Source organism: Aspergillus oryzae, chromosome 5, assembly GCF_000184455.2.
Source record: "Aspergillus oryzae RIB40 DNA, chromosome 5".
NCBI classification, from domain to species: Eukaryota; Fungi; Ascomycota; class Eurotiomycetes; order Eurotiales; family Aspergillaceae; genus Aspergillus; species Aspergillus oryzae.
Window position 1 is genome coordinate 4136527 of NC_036439.1, and position 21798 is coordinate 4158324.

The 21798-nt window shown below is 48.0% G+C and overlaps 8 protein-coding genes across 8 annotated transcripts; 4 read left to right on the forward strand and 4 right to left on the reverse strand.

Moving 5' to 3' along the window:
• Positions 1–997: 997 nt before the first annotated feature.
• On the forward strand, positions 998–2718 carry AO090113000040 (FAD-dependent oxidoreductase; the record flags this gene model as incomplete). The annotated part of the gene is made up of 4 exons (XM_001824183.1): positions 998–1320; positions 1378–1649; positions 1705–2072; positions 2134–2718. The coding sequence occupies 4 exons, from the start codon at positions 998–1000 to the stop codon at positions 2716–2718; spliced, it is 1548 nt and encodes a 515-aa protein (XP_001824235.1).
• Positions 2719–5234: 2516 nt separating this feature from the next.
• AO090113000041 (cytochrome P450) lies at positions 5235–6879 on the reverse strand (the record flags this gene model as incomplete). The annotated part of the gene is made up of 2 exons (XM_001824184.1): positions 5235–6706; positions 6774–6879. The coding sequence occupies 2 exons, from the start codon at positions 6877–6879 to the stop codon at positions 5235–5237; spliced, it is 1578 nt and encodes a 525-aa protein (XP_001824236.1).
• A 1006-nt stretch (positions 6880–7885) lies between these two features.
• AO090113000042 (uncharacterized protein) lies at positions 7886–9488 on the reverse strand (the record flags this gene model as incomplete). Its single annotated transcript, XM_023237783.1, is given in 4 exon segments — positions 7886–8484; positions 8610–9085; positions 9104–9255; positions 9303–9488. 4 exon segments carry the CDS (start codon positions 9486–9488, stop codon positions 7886–7888), a joined length of 1413 nt encoding a protein of 470 aa, XP_023092576.1.
• Positions 9489–10226: 738 nt separating this feature from the next.
• On the reverse strand, positions 10227–11624 carry AO090113000043 (uncharacterized protein; the record flags this gene model as incomplete). Its single annotated transcript, XM_001824186.3, has 1 exon — positions 10227–11624. One exon carries the CDS (start codon positions 11622–11624, stop codon positions 10227–10229), a length of 1398 nt encoding a protein of 465 aa, XP_001824238.3.
• A 1228-nt stretch (positions 11625–12852) lies between these two features.
• AO090113000044 (uncharacterized protein) lies at positions 12853–14290 on the forward strand (the record flags this gene model as incomplete). Its single annotated transcript, XM_023237784.1, has 3 exons — positions 12853–12884; positions 13008–13123; positions 13194–14290. 3 exons carry the CDS (start codon positions 12853–12855, stop codon positions 14288–14290), a joined length of 1245 nt encoding a protein of 414 aa, XP_023092577.1.
• Positions 14291–15705: 1415 nt separating this feature from the next.
• fpaI (putative methionine aminopeptidase, type I) lies at positions 15706–17082 on the forward strand (the record flags this gene model as incomplete). The annotated part of the gene is made up of 4 exons (XM_023237785.1): positions 15706–15837; positions 15897–16331; positions 16371–16917; positions 16970–17082. The coding sequence occupies 4 exons, from the start codon at positions 15706–15708 to the stop codon at positions 17080–17082; spliced, it is 1227 nt and encodes a 408-aa protein (XP_023092578.1).
• Positions 17083–17801: 719 nt separating this feature from the next.
• Positions 17802–18590, forward strand: AO090113000046 (F-box protein; the record flags this gene model as incomplete). Its single annotated transcript, XM_023237786.1, has 2 exons — positions 17802–18411; positions 18460–18590. The coding sequence occupies 2 exons, from the start codon at positions 17802–17804 to the stop codon at positions 18588–18590; spliced, it is 741 nt and encodes a 246-aa protein (XP_023092579.1).
• Positions 18591–19343: 753 nt separating this feature from the next.
• Positions 19344–19880, reverse strand: AO090113000047 (uncharacterized protein; the record flags this gene model as incomplete). The annotated part of the gene is made up of 1 exon (XM_023237787.1): positions 19344–19880. One exon carries the CDS (start codon positions 19878–19880, stop codon positions 19344–19346), a length of 537 nt encoding a protein of 178 aa, XP_023092580.1.
• Positions 19881–21798: the final 1918 nt, after the last annotated feature.

Sequence of the window (21798 nt, forward strand, 5' to 3'; positions counted from 1 at the left end):
TATAGAGGCGCAAATACTCCATGGCTCACCAGGTTGTTCAGTGATTATGTTTGGCATAATTGGAGCTAATCTACAGATAACACAGTTAAATAAGAAGCCATACGTTAATGCTCTCGAATTGTAACCATTATTTAATCCTATTCGGTATCTGGTTATGTGAGGTCTGGGTACCTTGCCAGTCTCTCATAAGAGACGTCCATTTTTTGGGTATATGCCATGTTTATTCCAAGGCCAGGTTCAGAGGCTCATTGATATAGTGACGCTAGACTCGAAGACACTGCGGTCCCAAAGATAAAGCCTGCTTGCTACAAAAGCCGACAAGCACATTAACGGCTAACACACGTTGTCTCGCATTTTCACACATATCAGAAGGCTACGGTATGCGTTGCCTCTATAATTTCACGGGTATGATAACTAATCTATAGGCACTTCAAAGCGACGGAGAAAATTCAACAGCGGAGGCTGAAGACCCGGTTGTTCGGTGGTAAATGCTCAGTTGGCAGCGAGCCGCCCTAAGACATATGGCAGAGCGACACCCTACGAACTACCAGACTTGATGAAGCCAACCAGGCACTTACAGAAAAGTAAAAGCCTGGATTCCTGCATTGCCAGTATGTTTCTAGCATGCGTTTCCTTTCGCTCTGAGACTACCGGACTGTGTTGCCAGTCTACCTCCAGCGACGCAGAAGATAGAAGATTTTGGTCTACATTAACGCAGCAGGGATCATCAGAAAATTTATGTACAAGATCGTTTGATTATCCAGGCGACCCACTAGCCTCCACATTCCCGGAACCTTTATGCGAAGATATGCTATTGGACCACGTTGCATTCAGGCTAGGCGCCCCGTCCTGCATTAACCAAACCCTTTCAAGTATATTGACCGGCAATTGAAAAGCTAAAGGAGTTAGAAGACGGGCCGAGGATAAGAAGTATTTAATATAAGTCGTATGCTGGTCGCCAACCTAAACCTAGGTTGTTTCAATTGCCTCAGTTAATATGACATTGCGATCGATTTCGGGGGACATAAACCCTCACAAATTTAGAGTGGTCATTGTTGGCGGCTCAATCGCCGGCCTGACTCTGGCCCATGCTTTAGCTGCCAAGAAAATTGACTTTGTCATTCTCGAGGCTCGTGAGGAAATCGCTCCAAATGTTGGCGCAAGTATTGGCTTCACCGGTAACGCCCACCGGATCCTGGACCAACTCGGTGTGTGGGATGAACTTGCGGAACTCGCAACCCCCATAATCCACAACTATGCATGGAATGATAAAGGCCATCAACTTGGTTACACGGAAGCCTTTAAGCTATCTCAAGTTCGGTTGGTTCCCATGTTCCCCTGATTGTGTGGTGTATACAGTTGCTAAGTACATGGTAGCCATGGATACCCAGTTATTTTCCTTACGCGACAGCAAACACTGCACGTGCTCTGGGATAAGTTGCCTGACAAGAGCCGTGTTCTAACTGGTAAAAAAGTAGTGAAGATGGAGCAATCCACTACTGAAGCAACGGTGCAGTGCCTTGATGGGTCTACCTACACGGGTGATATCGTTGTTGGTGCCGATGGGGTGCATAGTATTATTCATAAAGAGATGAGTCGACAAATGGAAACGATTCAGCCGAAAGATTCATTGCGCTCTGAAAATAAGGGTATCTCCACTAATTGATGGTACCCTGCTTCAATGGTTGCTAACAATTGATATAGGAATGGTCATGCAATATCGCGGTGTCTTTGGTATTTCATACTCGGTTACAGGGATCAGAGAAGGAGAGATGCACAATGTCTTTGTAAAGGGGGCTTCGGTCCTTGTTATTGGCTGTAAGGACCATGTGTTTTGGATTGTTGGAGTCAAGATGGAAAGAACATACTACGCCTCAGAAGCTCTTCGTTTCGATCCGTCGCAACTGGAAGATAGCCTTGCATTTTTGATGAACAAATACGTCTGCGCAGGAGTTCAATTTAAGGAGGTATACCAGCGAACTATTCGATGTAATCAGCTGCCTCTTGAAGAAGGTATGTTTAAACGATGGAATTGTGGAAGGGTAGCTTGTATCGGGGACTCGGTACACAAGGTACGACTATTCAGCTATTTGACATGACTTCAATTGGCCATTTCTGTTAACCCGATTTTAGATGACTCCCAATCTTGGCCAGGGAGGATGCTGTGCGATAGAAGATGCCGCAACCCTGGCCAATGCAATAATAGAAATTGTGGAAATCCCAGAAAAACAGCAGCTTCCAAATATCGAAAGCAGATTGAGCTCCTGGGCAACTGCGAGCAAGCCTAGGATGAAGCTTATTTGTACGCTCTCAGAGAGTGTGATTCGGATGCAATCGCTTGATAATGTGGTCTATGAGATTACCGGCCCAATCTTTTCCAAGTACTATATGGACGCCTTTGCAGATCTCATATCAGACATGGGCGTGGGTGGAGAATGCATATCTTTTCTACCTCTACCAGAACGTCAGCGCACCGGGACGATGCCGTTTGGAAAACGGCATTATATCGGGGCCCCCATTATACCATCCGGCCGTCTGCTTTGGACCATCCCGCTTCTGATGTGCTTATTCTTAAGCATCATTACGTCTCCGGGAAAGTCCTCAGCTTCGAGCTCTTGGGACGTTTATTCTGTGGTTGCAGACTTGGGAATTTTCCAGGCTATTTGGGCCATGGAGAGCGCAAGACTTTGCAACGCCATAACATTCATGAGCTTGTAAGTCTTCTTCACCAAATATTATTGGAATACTGAAAATCTAATTTCAACATCACCCCAGGTGCCTTCCCATTTCACTACTAGCCCACTCAAGCGTAGGCCTATGGAGAACAGTACCCGCTTACTTTACTGTCTACTATCTGTTCTCTGCATCGAAACGTCTCATTCCCGACAGCCGTTGTATACGATCATCATATGCCAAATCGATGATCCCTGCGCTGATAGTTGGCTTCTACGTACCCTCACTATGGGCTTGGAGCTGTCAATGGTCTTCGCTTCAGTTACTCCTTATACCGGTTATTTTTAGCTTCCTGCATCGCTTCATGTCCAGCTATATACAGGATACGACTGTTGAAGACAGAATACAACGTCCAACAGCCGATCTGCCGTGGATCAGGGCGTCATTTGCTTTGACAATTTTAATCTCGGGCGGCATCTCCGTATGCAGGCAATTTGAGGCCACTGGACATCCCCTCTCTATGTCTTTGGAGGCGAGTCTGAACGGCCAGACAATAGGTATCGGCAGCGCAGTGATCTGGATTATCTTGGAGTTAAAGAATGTGAGTAAAGAAAAGAAGCTACATCTACCCTGGTTATACATAGCTTTGGCTCTGCCTTTATGCCTTATCTTAGTCGGACCAGCAGCAACGTTTGCTTTGGGATGGGGTTTGAGAGAGGAGGTCCTGGCTAGAGATGATAGAGAGAAAGCGTTGACAGATTCCGTTACTTCTAAGGCACATGTGATGTGATGTGAAGTGGCTTTGGAATTGCTATTTGAGACTAGTTATCGTCCACAATGATGACATGTCACGTTGATATACTATCTAATAAGGAGCCAGATTCTTATCACCAGTTATATCCAGGCGTTGAAGACTTGCCTGTCTATCGAATTAGAGTTAGATACTAATTCTTTCATTATATTTTGGCAACACTTGCCATCCCTTTGTGTGCTAGACTACTAGCCTTGCCCGCCCTGTTGTCTGAATAACCACAGGCCAAATATCGGCGGTAAGCTATATAGATAGAACCCAGAGCAATCTGAATCTTACATTTAAATTGATGTGATGTTTTGGTCTTTTGGAATGGATGGGCCTGGATATACCCTTACACAGGTGTACATTTCTCTACAACTCTGACTTACTCTAGAATTTTACCCAGCAACCAATCAGTGACAAAGATATATATAATCACAAAGATGAGTTATTCTACTAGCCGTTACACCTAAGAATATTACATAAACTACGACATGATTGTATCTCTATATACAAAAGCGCTGCGTGGATCCAAGTCAGGTTCCTCCCATTCCGGCCTCCTAACCATATGACCATCACCTCCTCTGTTTCACTGGTTCATATCTGTGGCCGTCTACGCCTCGATTGTCCAATGCCAGGCCATGCAATTAAATCTGGCGAATTATGAGCGGTCAACTGTGTTCAAACGCCAGGATGACGCCGGCTATGCCAACATAGCCATTTTCCTATGTGCTAAAATTATCCAGCTATATCCTAAGTCTCTGGACAGAAGCGTGAACGAGCGGGATTGGCAACAGCTAGCGGATAGTGTAGAGCATTGGTAACAGTCACGGCCTGTGAGCTGGCAGCGACTGCAATACAAGGAAGCGGATTTCGGTGATGAGAGACCTTTTCCTGAGTCGTGGATCATGTCTCCTTCAGCACGTCTGGACTCCTCACTACATGATTTTGAACGTTGTATTGACACAGGATAGTGGTCGCGCTACAGTATTATCATACGTGTTGTATTTTGCTCACTCTGTCTAATCCACATTGAGGTGTCTCCAGCGAATATGAGCTCGCGCGGTTGCGACGTGTGGGCGAGGTAAACCTTTCTTCGCATCTTCTGCAAACATGTTGCTAAGTGTATTCCTGTTTACATAGAAGACCGTCGCATTACACATTGTTCAGGTCATCGGACTATCCATGTTTAATGAACCAGTGGCAAACGGTTACTTCATGTCCTGTCATCTCTTGCACCGTTGTAATGATATCCGTTCCCAGCCCCTTCCTTCCCTCGCTCATCGAACTCATATTGGGCTAGATGGATATAAGATACGACACCCAGCTGAGCAACGTGGTTCGTTATGCTTTCTTGAACGGGTCAAAAAGGATGTCGGTTGGCGTATGACTTGGATGGTGCGGCATCTGGAACATCAATGGGGGGAGCTTTCTGGGCTGGACTCGAGTACTTGACCTCCAGCTTTATGTAGGGAATGTATTTACCATAGAAATATATAGCAGCATGGGAGTTTTGGGACGTGTTATGCTTTCTGTATTTACGTGAACATCTTGGCAGCACTTTTACCAATACGCCACGGTCTTTCCAGATATAGACATATATTATCCAACTTGCCAGACAAATATGATAACCGATTCCATACTCACAAGGGTGTGGAGGAAGCACCCCAAAGGATACGTCTTACAATACTATCTGTCAACTAGACTAAAGGTCACATCGTTTCATCATTGAACATTAATATTCGTCGAAATCTAAATACTCTTTAAACTAGCCATCAAAACTGCGCCGCCAGATCTTGATCGGCATCTCCCCCAAGATATGATTCATCGACTCAAACCGCTTCGGCTCCCAGTCCGGATACGGCAACGCAAAGTCATACCGATGCACCAGAGTCGCCAGGGCCTTCGTCTGTTCCAGATACGAGATATTCCTCCCGATACAGGAGCGAGCGCCTGCAGAGAATGTAATAAAGTACGGCCCCAACTCCTTCCCAGCCTCACCGAGGAATCGTTCCGGAATGAACTTGTGCGGCTGCGGAAATACCGACTCGTCGTGGTGTGCGACATATGCGGATATACTGACCAAGGTATTTCCCGGTACCCACTCGCCTAGGATCTCCATGCCCTCGGGTGGCGTCTGTCGTGGGAGGCCGTGAGGTGTCGGTGGCAAGATACGCAATGACTCGTCTAGACAGGCACGTAGGTAAGGAAGATGCTTCACGGTGTCATAAGAAGCAACTATTTCATCTGGCCCCAAGACCCCATCGATCTCTTCGCGGAGTTTAGCCATGGCTTCTGGGTGACGAATAAGCTGATAGAGGACGTTGGTGATGGCAATAGCTGTAGTCACAGTTCCCGCGTTCATCATAATATTGACTTCTGCGGCGATTTCGCCGAATTCAAGATTATTAGGCCTGCCGTTTTTATCCTCCATCAGAGCTTGGAAGAAGTCATTTAGTTTCTCGCCTGCCTCGTATCGACGCAGACGTTCGCTTGACCGTCGCCAGATAATATGTTCCCAGGCATCTCCCTTTTTCTGAAGATTCCGGAAATAGGGAAACACGTCCACCAGCTTGTTTATGATGGGAAACCACTCGTAGTTCCACAAAACCATGCATTGCTTGATAGCGAGCGGGTATAAAGCGTCCCGCAAGCCACATTCGAATGTACTGCCGTCTTTGCGCTCGGCGACGCAGATATCATTACCTTTATCCAGAAAGCCCAGTTTCTCGGACAATCCAATATCAGCCATAGCATCCAGCGTGAAGAAGTTGATCCACGCGCGGATATCCACAGTGAGATCCTCTGAGCTCGGCACGAAAGCACGACCGCCTGACACCGGCGCTGCTGTACAGCATTTATCCAAGTGCTTGACCAAACGCTCGATCTTGTCACTAACTTTATACTCCCACGTTTCCAAGTTCTTAAGCGCGTAGGCAGATGACAGCACCTTACGCTTCCTGGCGTGATCTGCTCGGTCAACCACATCGGCTAGATGATAGTGGGTGCCGGCTGATACGATGTAGGATGGATCTTTGCTGGCTTTTGTGTTGTGGCCGTAGATATCCTTGATTGCGCGGACATCTCCGTAGGAGAGTGTGTTGGGCCCTGTCCGTATTACCGGGGACTTTTTGTGTAGTTCTGACAGTTCTTGCGATCGGGCGCCTCGGGAGGCCATGAACATGAATGGGAGGACGGACATTCCTGAGATGGGGTGTAGGTTGGGGTATTTTCGGAGGCCTGGAGATCTTAGGTTAGTCACGATGCTTTGGATGTGAGTTGTGTTTGTGTGGTCAGTCTACTATACCTTTCGGGTCACGGATATACTCAATAAAGGGGAAGACAAAAAAGTATAGGAGGGTACAAAGCCCCCCGACGGCGGCATATGGGGCAACAAGGACAAGAGATAACATGGTGGTTGACCTATGTGATACACTGAACTTGTGGTCTACGAGGTTGTTGTGTAGAAGATTGTCACCTACTTATATCCAGAAGGCAAGGAGTAATAACCCACAAGAGAACCGTCCCACTGCCCCTCCATCGTGATACTAATCTAGGAATACTTGTCTTAACCACGACAACACACACTTCCCCCTCCATCGTCAACCATACGAATCTAGACTGTGGGGGATCTGCAGTGGAACCCTGAAGACGGGGTATGTTTCCTCTCCGGGTACGAGCGGATCAAACCTTCCAAGTGGGGAATATTTCCCTCTACGGCACAGAAACGAAAAGGGAAAGTAATGTTCATCCAACTGACATCATGCGGTTCACGAATCGTTGATTAGCGCATTTGGGTGGATGATATACTCTTGGCCTGCATGGAGTCCTGTTTACTAATTTTTGACGGCTATCAGGCCTGACTTGACTTCATTTTTGCTGGAGCCTCTCAGAACAACCCCTAAAACAGACGTTTTCATCAAATCCCCCAAAGGAGGTGAACTAAGTCTCAGATAACTTGATACGAGGTGTATTTACATTAGTCAGATGTAGTAAGGAAGATATACGTAACCGTCTTATGCATTTTAATCAGTCGGAGGATCGTTTGCTGTCCGAAATGACCAGGTTGGAGCGCTTTCAGAGGTGGATTAGCGTAGATGCCCAATATTATATTATCACATTTGTATTCTCTGCCTAACATTGTTTCCCAGAAGGAAATATTCGCTATATTCGTACATGAACCTAAGACAGCATTCGTGATGGTCACTTTGTACTTTCGTATCTTAGTGCTTCGATGTAAGGCCATGACAAGTGCACCGGTTTGCCAACTTGAGCTAAATCGAATGGATATCCAGACTGAGATATCAAACCAAAAAAACAATGTATTCCACATATTGAAAATAATGAATCCCTTATTGCACAACAAAAACACATTCTCTCTGTAATCTCCTTCCTCTACCTACCCCAGTATACCAAAGCTCACTCACCACCCCGTCTCCTCTCCTTCCTCAACTGCCTAGCATATCTAACCCCAAACCCATGCTGAAAGACCTCCTGCGACTCCTCCAGCGTCAACCCCGACATCTCCGGATGAAAGAAAATAATCAAAATCCACCCAATAAAGCACAGACACGCATAAAACCCAAACGCCCCGGACGGCGTAATCCCCTTCATCATCGACAAGAAAGCCGACGAAGCAATAAGATCCGACCCCCAACAACAACAAGTCATAAACATAGTCCCGATGGCACGAACCTCCGTCGAGAAAAAGTCCGCGCTCATCCACGCCGTGTTTCCAAAGGAGACACCGTAGAAGGCGACGAACCAGATGATGAAGACTAGGACGACTATTGCTGTTGGGGTGATGGTGTTGTCTTGTACTTCTAGGGTGTCGAGGCTCACAGGGATGTAGACGAAGGAGATGGCGACTGCTAGGAGGCCGGCTGCCATGCCCCAGGCTGTGGAGACGAGGAGGCAGCGGCGGCCGACGGGGTCGACTGGGGGCATGTTTATGCAGGCGCTGACCATGTTTGTGCCGGATACGACTAGATTTACGGCTACCGGGTTGGAGAAGCCGACTAGGGCGAATAATGTGCCGGAGTAGTACATTTAAACGTTGAACCCGGACATCTGGGAGATGGCCACTAGAATGAGTTAGCTAGAGGAAGAAAGGAAGGATGAAATAAATAAGATGAAAACGCACTCAATCTACAAGCACACACCAGGGCACGAAAGTGCGCAGGATTCCTGTTTAGTTCCTTGACTATATCCCACCGGCTGCGCCCCTGGGTTGATAGCTGAGCCTCTTGGACAGTTTCGATAATCAGTTGGATCTTGGCAGATACCTGCTCTTCAGATGCATTGCTGAAGATCCTGTGGAGGACATTTGCGGCTTCCTCGACTTTGCCATAGGAGATAAGTTGACGGGGTGATTCTGGGCATAGAGGGAGGAGGATAGCTAAAAGAATGGAGGATACACCACCCAGGCCGACCATATAACGCCAGCCGTGAGGGACAGAAGCGAAAGCAGCACCTATGGCATAGCTGATCGCTTGGCCTCCGGTAATACTGACATTGTTCAGTCCTACCATACGGCCGCGATATTTCATCGGAGCGATCTCGGCAATGTATGCAGGCACAATCATTGCTGCTGACCCGACCCCAAGGCCAACAATCAACCTGCCAACTGCCATTTACGGTACAGAATATCCCGAGGCCTGAATAATGGCCCCGACGGTAAAGAAAGCGAATCCCACATACATAGGCCCTTTGCGACCATATTTGTCAGCAGTTAGGTCGGCAATAATAGCGCCCAGGAAGGGCCCTGCTGAACAGAGAGATGTAATCGCCTTTTCACTGGCGGAGAGTGCATGACCCAGACTGTTGTTATGTATACGAGGACGGCTGAAATAATCCCAGTATCATAGCCGAACAGCATGCCACCAATGTAGGCAGTTAAAGCCACGTGACAGACATACGCGCCACTATCGGTCTGTTCAATCTCGTCGCTTTCGGTAATGCCTTGTTTCGGTTTCAAGGCTTCGATGTGCTCGCCCTCAGGGAAGACATGTTTTTCAGTCATTTCGGGCTGTTTGGCCTGGAGTGGCACAGTAGGGGTGATTTTTCTTGTAAGTGTTACAACTTGTAAAGAGAAAGTGACTATGCAGTGAACTGAGAAAGATCGAATAGATAGGAGTCGGCCTTTTATATATCAAAAGGTATGCCACGGCAGCCTTCGAGCCATGCTTGCCAAGACAATCAATGATGTACTGTTCGAATACCTAAAATGTTGGGACTTGCGGGGTAATTACGATCATCTGGGGTATATCTCGACGAATGATTAGCCAGAGTCAAGGCTCAACATAGATAGCCTTGGTCCTGACGGTCTAACGAAATCTGTCTTGTAGTTCGCCCTGTCTTTCTCTGCCAAGGGAAATGAGACGTGGGGTTTTAAAATTAGGAAACATTGGCCGGGAGTAAGGTTTGGACGAAACTCTTCGCATTGGAAGTGTAGCCCTAATCTAGCCATTCTCGGACCGGAAGTCTCCTTCTCCACATCCCATGCTCATGTATCTGCTGCACTAAAGAAAATACAAAAGCTATATCGTCCGTAGAACGAAGAACATGGTTCGGACTTAGGATAAGGTTTTTAGTTTTATTTTGGCGATAGTACTGTCTACATGCGTTCAAGTTACATGTGCGGTGGTGGATATATATTTTACAGCGAGGCAACTGTTTGTGGTACGGAACCAGCTACATTGTCAAGTACAGACGAGAAGCAGTTGCTCTTTAGCTCTTTAACACGGCCTACTGTCTGTTATCAATTATTTGACATGATATAACGCTCTGTCCGTTCTATCATGAGCGACTCAACGTGTATTCCCTCCTGACCGCAGAATGTATACGTAATATCCACCCTGTCCGCAGACTGTCCACATGGGATATGTATATAAGACAATGCTTCGATCCTCCGCCATACGGGGATTTGTTCCATATACGGTACCATTTGCTGTTCCCCAGCTGCACCATCTTCAATTTCGATAACCCGCTCAACCACCCCGGCAGTAGAGATGCTGTCCCAACTCGCCTCCCGTATTGGCTGCCGTCGCAAAATAGTCAAGACCTCACGACGCACCGTAGGATGTCGGCACTTCACCCCAATTATGTAAAGAACGGGGATAAATCCGATCTCTGGCGTAAAAGTCGGCCTTGACCCCGAATACCGCTGATGCGCCGCCGCTACTTCGCCCGCCAATGCGACGCATTGCTGGAACTGGGGCAGGAAATTGTCATAGTCCATTTCTCTGCCAGGTCCATAACCACGGAGGAGAGTCCACGCGATAGTATGTTGTAAGCGCAGGAGCGATACGAGAAGGTGAGTTGCAACATCTGACTCACTGGGGCTGCCTTGTTGCAGGAGGTTTTCGAAGAGTCTCGACCACGTTCCCAACTGCGCAAGAACAATGTCTTTGGGTGAAGACGGTAACGGAGACATCGTACCCGTCGGGGATATTTGTTGCTCTGTGTTGCGCAGCCTCATTACCTGAGCGACGAGCACCTGGAGGTGGTCGGCAGCTTGGTCGAGTGACCAAAATGTACTGTCGGAGAGTGATGTCTCTTGAATGTTGGCTGGAGTCCAGTCGACCAGAAACATGGCGGCCTGCATGTCAAGACGGCGAATCTGCTGTGTCACCTGGCAGATAGTCGTATGAACGCCCGAGGATTGGGCGTCGCCGTAGGTACAGCAGTTCAATGTTGTGTTGCGTGCGAGCGCCACACCTCCGCGCAGGTGTTTCATTGCTTGTACGTCGTCGCCCGCCAGATGATCAAAGCAGGTAAAGAGATAACAGACCAAAAGCGTGACAGCTGTTATTTCGGCGCTGTCATCACTTTCGGGGTTGAGCAGAAGTTGAATGGCGCGGTTATAGTGCAGCAAAGGAGCCTTATCCGGTAGCCGGTCCTTTAAGGCGGGCGGTTGATACACCTGACCATTAGAATGACACTCCAGGTAGTTTCGGTGAATCAGGGCTAGAGCTATGGCAGCATGCCGCGCTGATGGCACTGTTTGAGAGAAGAACATGAGAGTGTTCCGCCATGGTTCGCAAGGGCGGTATCCATTCAGATGCTTGATCGAAATATCGTTGAAAAAGCACATTGCCTCTGCCTGGGTTGGCCCAGTCACGGGTAAGATCAAAAAGGATCCGAGATTCTGCAACATGATGCCATGGTATTTCGAGTGCCATTGCTTCGACTCGTACGTACTGATCGTGGTAGAGGGGTGGTCACTCTTGCAGCTATTCTGATAATGAGTTGAATCCATCTCGGTCTTCTCCGGCTTGACAGCGAGGGGCATTTCAATATAGCCATCGCAGGTGCGACCGGTAGAGAGGCACTTCAAGCATGAAGGTTGAGATAGATCGCATTTAACTCGTCTTATCCTGACGTATGTCAGTTTCCAAGTCTTTTCGCACAATTGATAGTTCTGTAGCAATACGTAAAGTCAAGACATACTTGCAAGTCTTACAGCCTAATCTTGACTTTGGAGCCCACTTGCGAGGCTCTCTTCTCCAGGCTTGATTGCCCGTCTTGGTATTCTTGTTCTTCATCCCGTCCATCACGGTGTGAGAAAAGGTGGACGGTACGGAGTACAAAGAACGAAGCTTGTAGAAAGACTAGCATTTTAAAAGAAGGCTTCTCAGTGATGAGGAAGGGTTGGATAAGTAGCCTAAAGCTACGGAGTTGACCAATTGGCATTAACTCTACTGATAGGCGTTGATTGGCTCGTTCGTACATGCGGGGCCCTTAGTGTGACGATCTATCTTGGTTTACATAGAGATCAATACGACTCGGTTCTACTTTCTTCATCTGTTGTGAGGCTCTGACACCTGGAAAGAACTCTGATTGGCATATATCTTGCTTGCTAGAGACTAGTGCTTATCATAATAAACACTGATTGGTTAGCTCGTACAACCGGGGCGCCAAGGAAGGCGAGCCTCCTCCTCTTCAACTATTTAGGACAAGGAGGAGACTGCAGAAGTCGTGATCATGGTAGCTCGGTCGACTAAAGATGCAAGTGTACATACAGACAAGAGCATAAATCTCAACTACACTTACACGGGTAAGATCCTCCTCTCTGTACCCTTCTTGGTTATACTTGTGGTGACCAAAAAAGAATATTGATTGGCTGGTTCGTACAAGCAGAGCGAATTTGAGCAAGAGGCATGGTGAGTTGAAGGGAGGAATCCAGCTGCCTATTGAAACCATCAGACATGATGCTACTATCTAAGGAACCTCAACAGCATAAATAGATCCCAGAGCGCAATCGTGTTGGCTCTTGCAAGCAACTGAACAGAAACATCAATGAGAAGCCCCAGAAATTACAATGAACCGACTCGTGAATCCGCTCATCCTTTTCATGAGCTTGGGATTGAAAGCCCACAGCTTACATGATCGGGGTATGGTCTATGGATTTGACAATGTGAGTCTGGGACTTTACGGTACCTCATTGCCCAAGGCCTTCAATTTTTTGACGAGTCATCTAGATTGAACCATCAGCCAACCTCACATGGACACCATGCTTCGATGCTTTTACTTGCTCTAGACTGGAAGTTCCTTTGGATTACTCAAACAGAAGTCTCGGCACGACGTCGATTGCCTTCATCAAGCTGGCTGGCAAAAATGCCACCGTCGCATCTCCCAGCATTGTACTCAACCCCGGTAAAATCTCAACTCTATCAATTATACAACATTGACTGAACTTCATTTGACTGGACTGACACTTCGTTAGGCGGCCCGGGTGGTTCTGGTGTCGACCTACTCCTCACATACCAGGATCTCATCGGGCAGATGCTTGGAGAGCAGTACAACTTCGTCTCCTTTGACCCTCGCGGGGTGAATAACAGTGGCTTGCATCTCGACTGCTTCTCGGGGGACACAAAAGCAAGATCAGCTTTCTATCAACTGCACAGAACAGGCGCTACTAATATCTCCTCAACATCACTTGAGGAACAGTATTATTCAAGCTCTATCTACGGCGAGTGGTGCAACAATGCTGTCGTGAGCAAGTCAGCCCATTCATATTATGTGACTACGCCAGCAGTTGCCCATGATTTGCTCACATTTACCGAAGCCGAGGCTGAGTTGGCCGGTCAGTCACCATCAAACGCTAAACTGTGGTGCTATAGCATCAGTTACGGCACTGTCATCGGCAGCACCTTCGCTTCTCTGTTTCCTGACCGCGTTGGGAGAATGATACTCGATGGTGTTCTGAACGCAGAACAATATTATAACAACTATTGGACGGACAATGTTAATCAAATGGATGAAGCCATGGAAACATTCTCAACCTTCTGTCATTCCGCAGGACCTGAAAAGTGCTCATTCTGGGGACCCACACCGGCTAACATCACGGCAAGAATGGATGGCATCATCCGTCAGCTCCAGAACCATCCAGTCCCGCTAAGCGGCGTCGGAGGTCCAGACCTGCCAACAATGGTCACAGTTTCAGACCTGAAGACCCTGTTTCTCAACGCACTCTACACCCCACTAGCATTATTTCCAAGGATGGCCGACATCCTACACCAGGCCGAGGGTGGGAATGTGTCTGCTCTTGCGGGCATGTATGACCAGTCAAACTCTATAACCGACGCCCGTCTCGCCATCACTTGCACCGATTCTTATCGGAGGAACAGGCTTACTACCATAGAAGAGTTCGAGATTTGGGTGGAGTACACGACTTCCAAGAGCAAGTACATCGGTGATCTCTACCCCATATTCCTCGAAGGTATCTTATGCCGATCATTCCGACCGCACTTGCCTGATAGCATGGTAGTCCAAGGTAGTCAACACCCCTTGTGTCTCTCTCTGCTTTTCGGCATTCTATAAACATTGTCTTCAGCAAATTGGGTGGCCATCTACATTAGAAACAAAGTCTAACCAGGTTTGATGCAGACGAAATAAGTGCACTAAACGTGCCTACGTCCTTCCCGATCCTCTTTGCGAGTAATACCATCGACCCTATCACGCCATTGGAATCGTACGTTTCGGCCAAATCCCATGGACATTAGTAATGTTACTAGCTGACATTATCACATCATAGGGCGCGCAAGATGTCTTCTCGGTTTGCTGGATCAGTACTTCTAATGCAAGAAGCTGTTGGTGTAAGTTGTCATCAATTCCCAATTCCACAGCCATCTCGACCAAGAGTCTAGGCTTACTCGCGGGATGTTTCCTCTAAATCCAGCATACGGTCATCAACCAGGGGGCGTCGGATTGTTACTTTGGACATATTCAGGCATACCTCCAAGGCACAGTTCCATCGTCTAACACTACATGCCCCCGACAGTACATTCCATTCATAGATGCCTCCCCCCTTTGACGACTGTCAAAACGACGGGAGAAGAGTCCGGTCAATTGCAGGAAAGAACTGACCGGTGCCAACCCAGTGCTGGAGTTTCAAAGTAAACGGCTCATATACACTCATTCAAAGCGCTTGTTAGGGGTTGGACCTATTCCTGCCACGTACATTATCATAAGGACAATAATTTTCCACTGCCAAGAGTCGACATTTCGTGCGATTTTAGAAGGGGTTGTTGGCCCATAAGCGGAGAAGGGGCTGCTTCTAGTTTCCATGCGTACCGATCACGTGGTTATTCTGTTAAGCCATGTATTGTTCGTTTTGATTCTTACATTAAAGTGTGCACACATACCAAGTTCAATACGGGGGTAGCCATATTGCAGAGTAATCATATGGTTAGGGCTTGAAAGACGGTCTCTATATATGCAAATAGGGAAGGCAATAGCGGAACTTACTGATTAGCCTCACATGGGGGTGACATTTGCAAATGGCTGATACAAGGCAGGAAAAATGATCTACTGGGCAACTTGCTACTGCGAGGAAAACCCACACCGCATCCCTTTGTCCAAACATAGTATTGCACTAGATGCAAACAGTATTTCGGGCCGGACCCCACGCTAACCCCACCGAAATAGGTGGATCTTCAGGACAGCTCCGAGGATCAGCCTATCAAAGGGTGGATTCCGCGGTCTAAGGTAACTAAACTAGTACTAATAGGGGCTGGCCCTGAGCTGACTCAACGAGTTAAAAGTCAAGAAGCTCGGAGTTTCACCCCTCACGTGCACGCCCGTTACATTCGGCGCGGTTTCCCGATCGAACGATGGCGTCCCTCCACTCACGCAAAGAACCAAGTGCCACTCATGCTGATTCAGAATCTCTCTTCCCGCTCTAAATTTCCATTTGATCACTACGTTCCAGCACCATCGGCGACATCGCATCCGACATGCCCTCCAAGAGAAAGTGCCTCGGAGTCGACTGTCACAATGAAGCCGAAGCCTTACAGTGTCCGACTTGTCTGAAGTTGGGCATGAAAGACAGCTACTTCTGCTCCCAAGATTGCTTCAAGAAGAACTGGGTGGGTTTCCATATCTGCTAGTGACTAGAATCTCGTCGTTGACTGAGCTCGTGAGGTAGGCCGAACACAAGACCGTCCACAAAACGGCTCAAGGTAAGACACAGAATGGTGATCTCCGTCTAATGATCCACTCAAAGATTGTCACTGAACCCGATCCAGCTACTGGGCTTTATAATCCTTTCCCCACCTACTCCTTTACCGGGTCGGTTCGACCGGTCTATCCACTGTCTCCGATGCGCACCCTTCCGACGTCGATCAAACGCCCGGACTGGTCTGAGACCGGCATCCCGAAAGGGGAGCGGCGCTTGCACCGGTCGAAGATTGATATTCTCGACGCCAAGGGGCAGGAGGCAATGCGCAAAGTGTGTCGCTTAGCTCGGGAGGTACTGGATATCACCGCCGCGGAGGTCCGGCCAGGCATTACCACGGACTACCTGGACGAGGTCTGTCACAAGGCTTGTATCGAACGGAATGTAGGTGCCACTTGCACCCTGGTGACTTATATAATTTATCTTTCTTGCTAATACAGACAGGCCTACCCTTCGCCTTTGAATTATAATCATTTCCCCAAATCGCTTTGTACGTCTCCTAACGAGGTAGTTTGTCATGGCATTCCGGATCAGCGGATTCTTCTCGATGGTGATATTTTGAACCTCGACATATCAATATATCACGGTGGTTACCACGCTGACGTGAACGAAACGTATTACGTGGGTGATCGAGCCAAGGCGGATCCTGACTCGGTCCGAGTGGTGGAAACGACCAGAGAGTGCTTGGATATGGCAATCGAGCTCGTAAAGCCTGGCACCCTCCTCCGAGACTTTGGCAAGGTCATTGAGAAGCATGCCAAGTCCCGAAACTGTAGCGTCCACACGACCTGGGGTGGCCATGGTATCAACACCGAATTCCACCCCCCGCCCTGGATCCCTCATTATGCCAACAGTAAGGTGCCCGGAGTGTGCAAACCGGGGATGACATTCACAATCGAACCCATTCTGACGCTTGGCAAACCGCGGGAAATCTATTGGCCCGATGACTGGACAAATGTGACGGTGGATGGCAAACGGACGGCTCAGTTTGGTGAGTACAGCATGCATATCACGTAGAAAGCCTTATGCTAATATCTCTGGAGAACACACCTTGCTGGTCACAGAAACCGGGGTCGAGGTCTTGACTGCGAGACTGGAGGATTCTCCAGGAGGACCGATTCCCATCCCCACGACCGACAACGGTAACAGCGCATAGTCCGCCTCGTACATCTCGAATTGAAAGACATGGTAGAGCAAGGGACAATTGGTCATCTAAAACATATTATGGGAAGAACGCGATTTCCAGGGCACAGTAGCACGTAGGCTAGATTAAATGACATCAAGAGAGTCGGATGACCCGACGGTCAGATCTGCCCGCGTCGCACGTACATTGTTACACGCGACGTGACCTGTTGATTATATAATCTACTGCTCGAGGAGTCGAGGTGTATACAGTATGAAGTATTTCAGCTATTTGAACTAAATCTACTAAAACAGCATACTGTTGAATGAGACAGGAATTTGAAGCTGAGTATCCGAAGGACTCTAGGGCCTAGAAGCTTGTTCGAACTCAGATGTACGAGCCATATTACTAGTAGCCTCCCTTGGAGGTGGAGCCTGTGGCATCCACCTACCGTTTCTGGCCAAGTGGAGCGTACCATATTATGGAACATCGTTACCCAGCAAATCACAAACGCTGCAGAGGGCGGGAGGTAGAACTAATCGGTATACAAATACGCCCCACTTCAAAATATTCGGACATCGATACATACTCCATAACTTCCAAACATAGTAACGGCAGCAGCTGAGCCTTCGTACGATCCCCAAGTGGAATAGAACCTGCCGTCCACGAATGAGTATATTAGCTGTGACCGGTGTCCCTCTCTACTTATTCACCAGGACATATCCATGATATTTCACGCAGAAAGCCTAAAGATGCCATCATCTGCCGAGCAAACCTTCCTCATCTATGAGCTTACCGAACATATCATTCTGCAGCTGGATGATCCAGTGGAAATCCTTCGCGCACAGCGTGTTTGCCGTCGCTGGAGAGATCTTATCCAAACATCCCCGGTACTGCACGTGGCCTGCTGGTATCAATCGTCTTCGAAGCTCAAGCACGCTCAAACGCGACCAATCTCCGACGAAAAAGCATGGAGGCTGAACCCTGCTTTCGACCAAATCGGCGTGCCACTGCCCAAAGCTCCAGGAGAAGATGCAGAACTAATAGACGAGCTTCAAACGAAGGGGCATTTCATGTTCGAGGCAAACCTCGACGACACACCAGTATCATGGATGACTATGCTGGCCACGCAGCCTCCATGCCAGCAAATGCTGATCGAATGCCACCGTGACTATTCGGGCTACCAGACAATGTATAAAGCCCCTACCCCCCTCTGCCCTTTAGCTCATGCCCCTTTAGCTGATATATTCCTTAGGTCTTATCACATTGAGTCAATGACGGGCTGTCTGCTTATGAGCGACGTCATAGCCTTTCTAGCCGAATGCCAGAAACCTGGGGTAAAGTACACCACTATACGTGTCGGTTAGTCTGGTGGAAAGAGAGTTATTGGGCTGCCCATTACCTCGGTAGCTCTTGACAGGATGCCGGCTAGTGTTTCAAGCAAAGTTGCGATCGAGCTGCCTGGAACGATCCGGGGGGGCTCTACCATTTTATTTCCCTCCAGTGCCTCGATGGCTGGGAACACTTTCTGCGTGGGATGATATTGCATAAGAAGATAACGGTTCATGGGCAAGAATGTCAGTGTGGTTATTCGATCTACTCTGTGTGCAACACAAAAGTATTAGCTAAGGCTGTTGGTTGTAAGGGAGCATCAGAAGGGATATCTGTCAGATTGCAGCAATATCTTCCGTCTACTCTCTGACGTAATGTAATTACTTGTCTGTCCAAAATGCATCATGCTTCCGTTGATCTGGAAGATATTCAATAAAAAAGGCCCATTACGCAGTTTTCATATAACCTTCGAAAGTCCAATATATAAGTTTGGTATCATGTGTTGCATATATGTCGTACGGATATATTCCATTTTGTTACATCATCTTCGTGGATTGTAAAAGTTTAGTATAACGTTTCCTGTATAACAATTAAAGGTTTTCCCATCAGTCTACTAATAGTAAGGACTTCTTGCCTACCATACTTAACTTGTCTGTGTCTGTATAGCGAACATCAAGCGCTAGTACCCTCCGTCGAAATCTCCACCGTCCGAAAGATCTCAATAGCATTCCCCGTGCTCCCGAAGTTATCCCCTTGCCCATAAATAATAGCCCGGATCTGAGGGTCGGCTTGAGCGTTCTGAAACAAGGCGTCTTGATCGGAGGCTCTTCGCCAAAACCCGCGACGCCGGGAATGCTCTGAGCTGCCCAGGGAACATATGCAGGTATGCTGGCTATGGAGGTGCTGGTGATAGATATGGGTGGTGAGGGCTGAGAGGGCGGGGAGACAGGCGCAGATTATCCCTAGGGAAATTTCGGCGTTTCTAGTTTGACTAGATTAGTTGGATTTGATTGAGGGCTGACGCTGAGGGAGAAGGTATACCCGAGCATGTTGATGCGCATGAAGGACATTGTGATGTCCTGAGATTTGGCAGTACTCACGATCAAGACTAGTCGGGCAATACTGGATGCGCAGGCGAGTCCCCCCGCACTGAGGAGGGCTATGACGCGGACTTTCTTTCGGGTCGGTAGATGTAATGTCGATACTATTGCTACTGGAATGATGAGGATAATGAGATCGCTGACGACGCTGATCACTGCATCTGCCAGCGTGATCTTGGATTGATTCAGACAGCTACCCGGAGTGGCCGGGGCCCAGAACTTCGATATGGGGTTGCAGATACAGATCTTGACAATCAAAGCCGGAATGTAGTAGGCTAGCATCAGGCCGAGAAAGATATAGATCAAGATGACTGCCTTGCGGAAAGGGTGGAAGACCCGTGTCATGATCCAAAGGAGACACAGTTTGGTTAGGTAGGCTGCCGGCCCGTAGACTATCATTGTTCCGTAGACGGTCTGGTATTATCAGCTTTTGTGGCTCTCTCAAACCAGGTAGGTAATCCGGCATACCTTATGGAAAATGCGTTGGTCGTGGTCCGACACTTTGTCTATGTGAAGACCTCCTCCGTGATAGCCCACTGTGGGAGATTAGCGGCGTAACTAGTGGCGTGGCGGTATACGTACTGGCGAGTGCAATGGCTGAATAGCCGACTCCAAGAGACTGTGATCAAATGCTTAGCACGGGTTTGAGATAGTGCCAGTGTGAAACATACCCAGGCACCCAAGCAGGCCGCTGTCTTAGTCAGTCAACTGTGAATGATATCATCTCACGAAACGCACCGTCTTCTTTGGCCAAGCCGCTGAACACGAACATCCGAGTGTAAACTCGAAGGGCGACGCAAAGTGTAGTGGCACTGATACATAAGATCTGCAACGCCGTGTTCCAGTGCTGGACAGTCTGGTCGATGTGTTCCTCGGGCATATCGGTTGTGCTTTATGACAGCAATGACGGTTGATGTCCCGGGCCCTGTTTTCACTGTTGTCCTCACTAGACCACAGTGGATATAGCAACTCTATGTCCGATTGAATACCTGGAGGTGGCCAGGGTTATGTGATATTATAGCAGAGGTAAACAAGATCTGCTACACACAACTAATAACACGGAGAGACAATAACCCAAGAATTATGAGATCGGTCGATATGACTAAGAGATTATTTGAAGCGCTTTGGCTTTCCATAATCATCTCCTGCTTTCCTGTTCAGCTAGAACTGAATATTGTTATCTTGCAGTCTATCCGCTGAAGAGGGGGATCCCAGGCCCTAAAAGTAATCACTTGGCAGGGTCGTAACCATGAGATCCCACATGGTCAAGCAAATCCGAATGTACCAATCACCATGTAGCGGAAATCAAAAGAGGAAGCTCGCTACTGGAGCCCTGGAGGCGGTGATCTCCGAAAGGATGGGTCTAAGAATTAGCTTTCCTCCGGCCGAGTGGATCTGGGGAACCATTGAATGTCTATTGCATCGGACGATCACCCGTACAGTGGTTGGGGAAATGACAGCCATACCTTTATCCGCTTTGGGAAATTGCGGAGTCGCAGATGTCATCACCAGCCCTAGGTTTTGCCACTGGAGGTCCATGAACCCTATCTTAATGCCACCATTTTTGCTGAACTTTAACCATCGTTAGGATACATAAGTGTTACATCCGAGGCTTCTACTAAGGGTTCTACAATATGTCGTATCACTAGTAGCAGTATAGTCTCAGCCACTTACGCAGGGCTGACAATGCAATGCCAAATAACAGAAGTCCTGCAGTCTGGGATGGCTTATATCCACTTTAACTCCATTACCAAAGTGGTTGAATTCTTATAGGTAATCCATTCAAGGACTCCTCCAACCCAGTGTGCTTGGGATTACGAGCTGAAAAAAAAAAAAAAAAAAAAAAAAAAAAACCGCTGGAGGCCGGCCACCGTAATAAGGTCAATGTGTAACGCACTACCTTCCCGAGCTTTCAATGAGGTCTACTATTCGCCCACCTTATAGAAGCAATCTAAATAAATGTTATTTGTTCGAGAAGCCTCGGAAATCCTTTTCCCTGAGTGCAACATGTTCGAAAGCTTCCGCAAACCGATGGTCCTGCCTGCCGAGCTTCAACCCTAGTCTAGCCAGCTGTCCCGCTTGACCCGCAACAGCAGACCCATGGTACTTCGTCAATACAAAGTTAGAATTTCTTATATATCAGACTTACGAGAAGTTAAAAGTTACCAATATTGAGCAGGGACCAGAACGGCCCTTGAGCTACACTCTACATACAGAAAAGCACGAACATGTGCCGTGCCAGCTGCTCTCTCGATGGAAGTGCATCAATTTACTGGAGTCTACGAAGCCTATCCCCCCTGGCCAATCAGGAATGTAA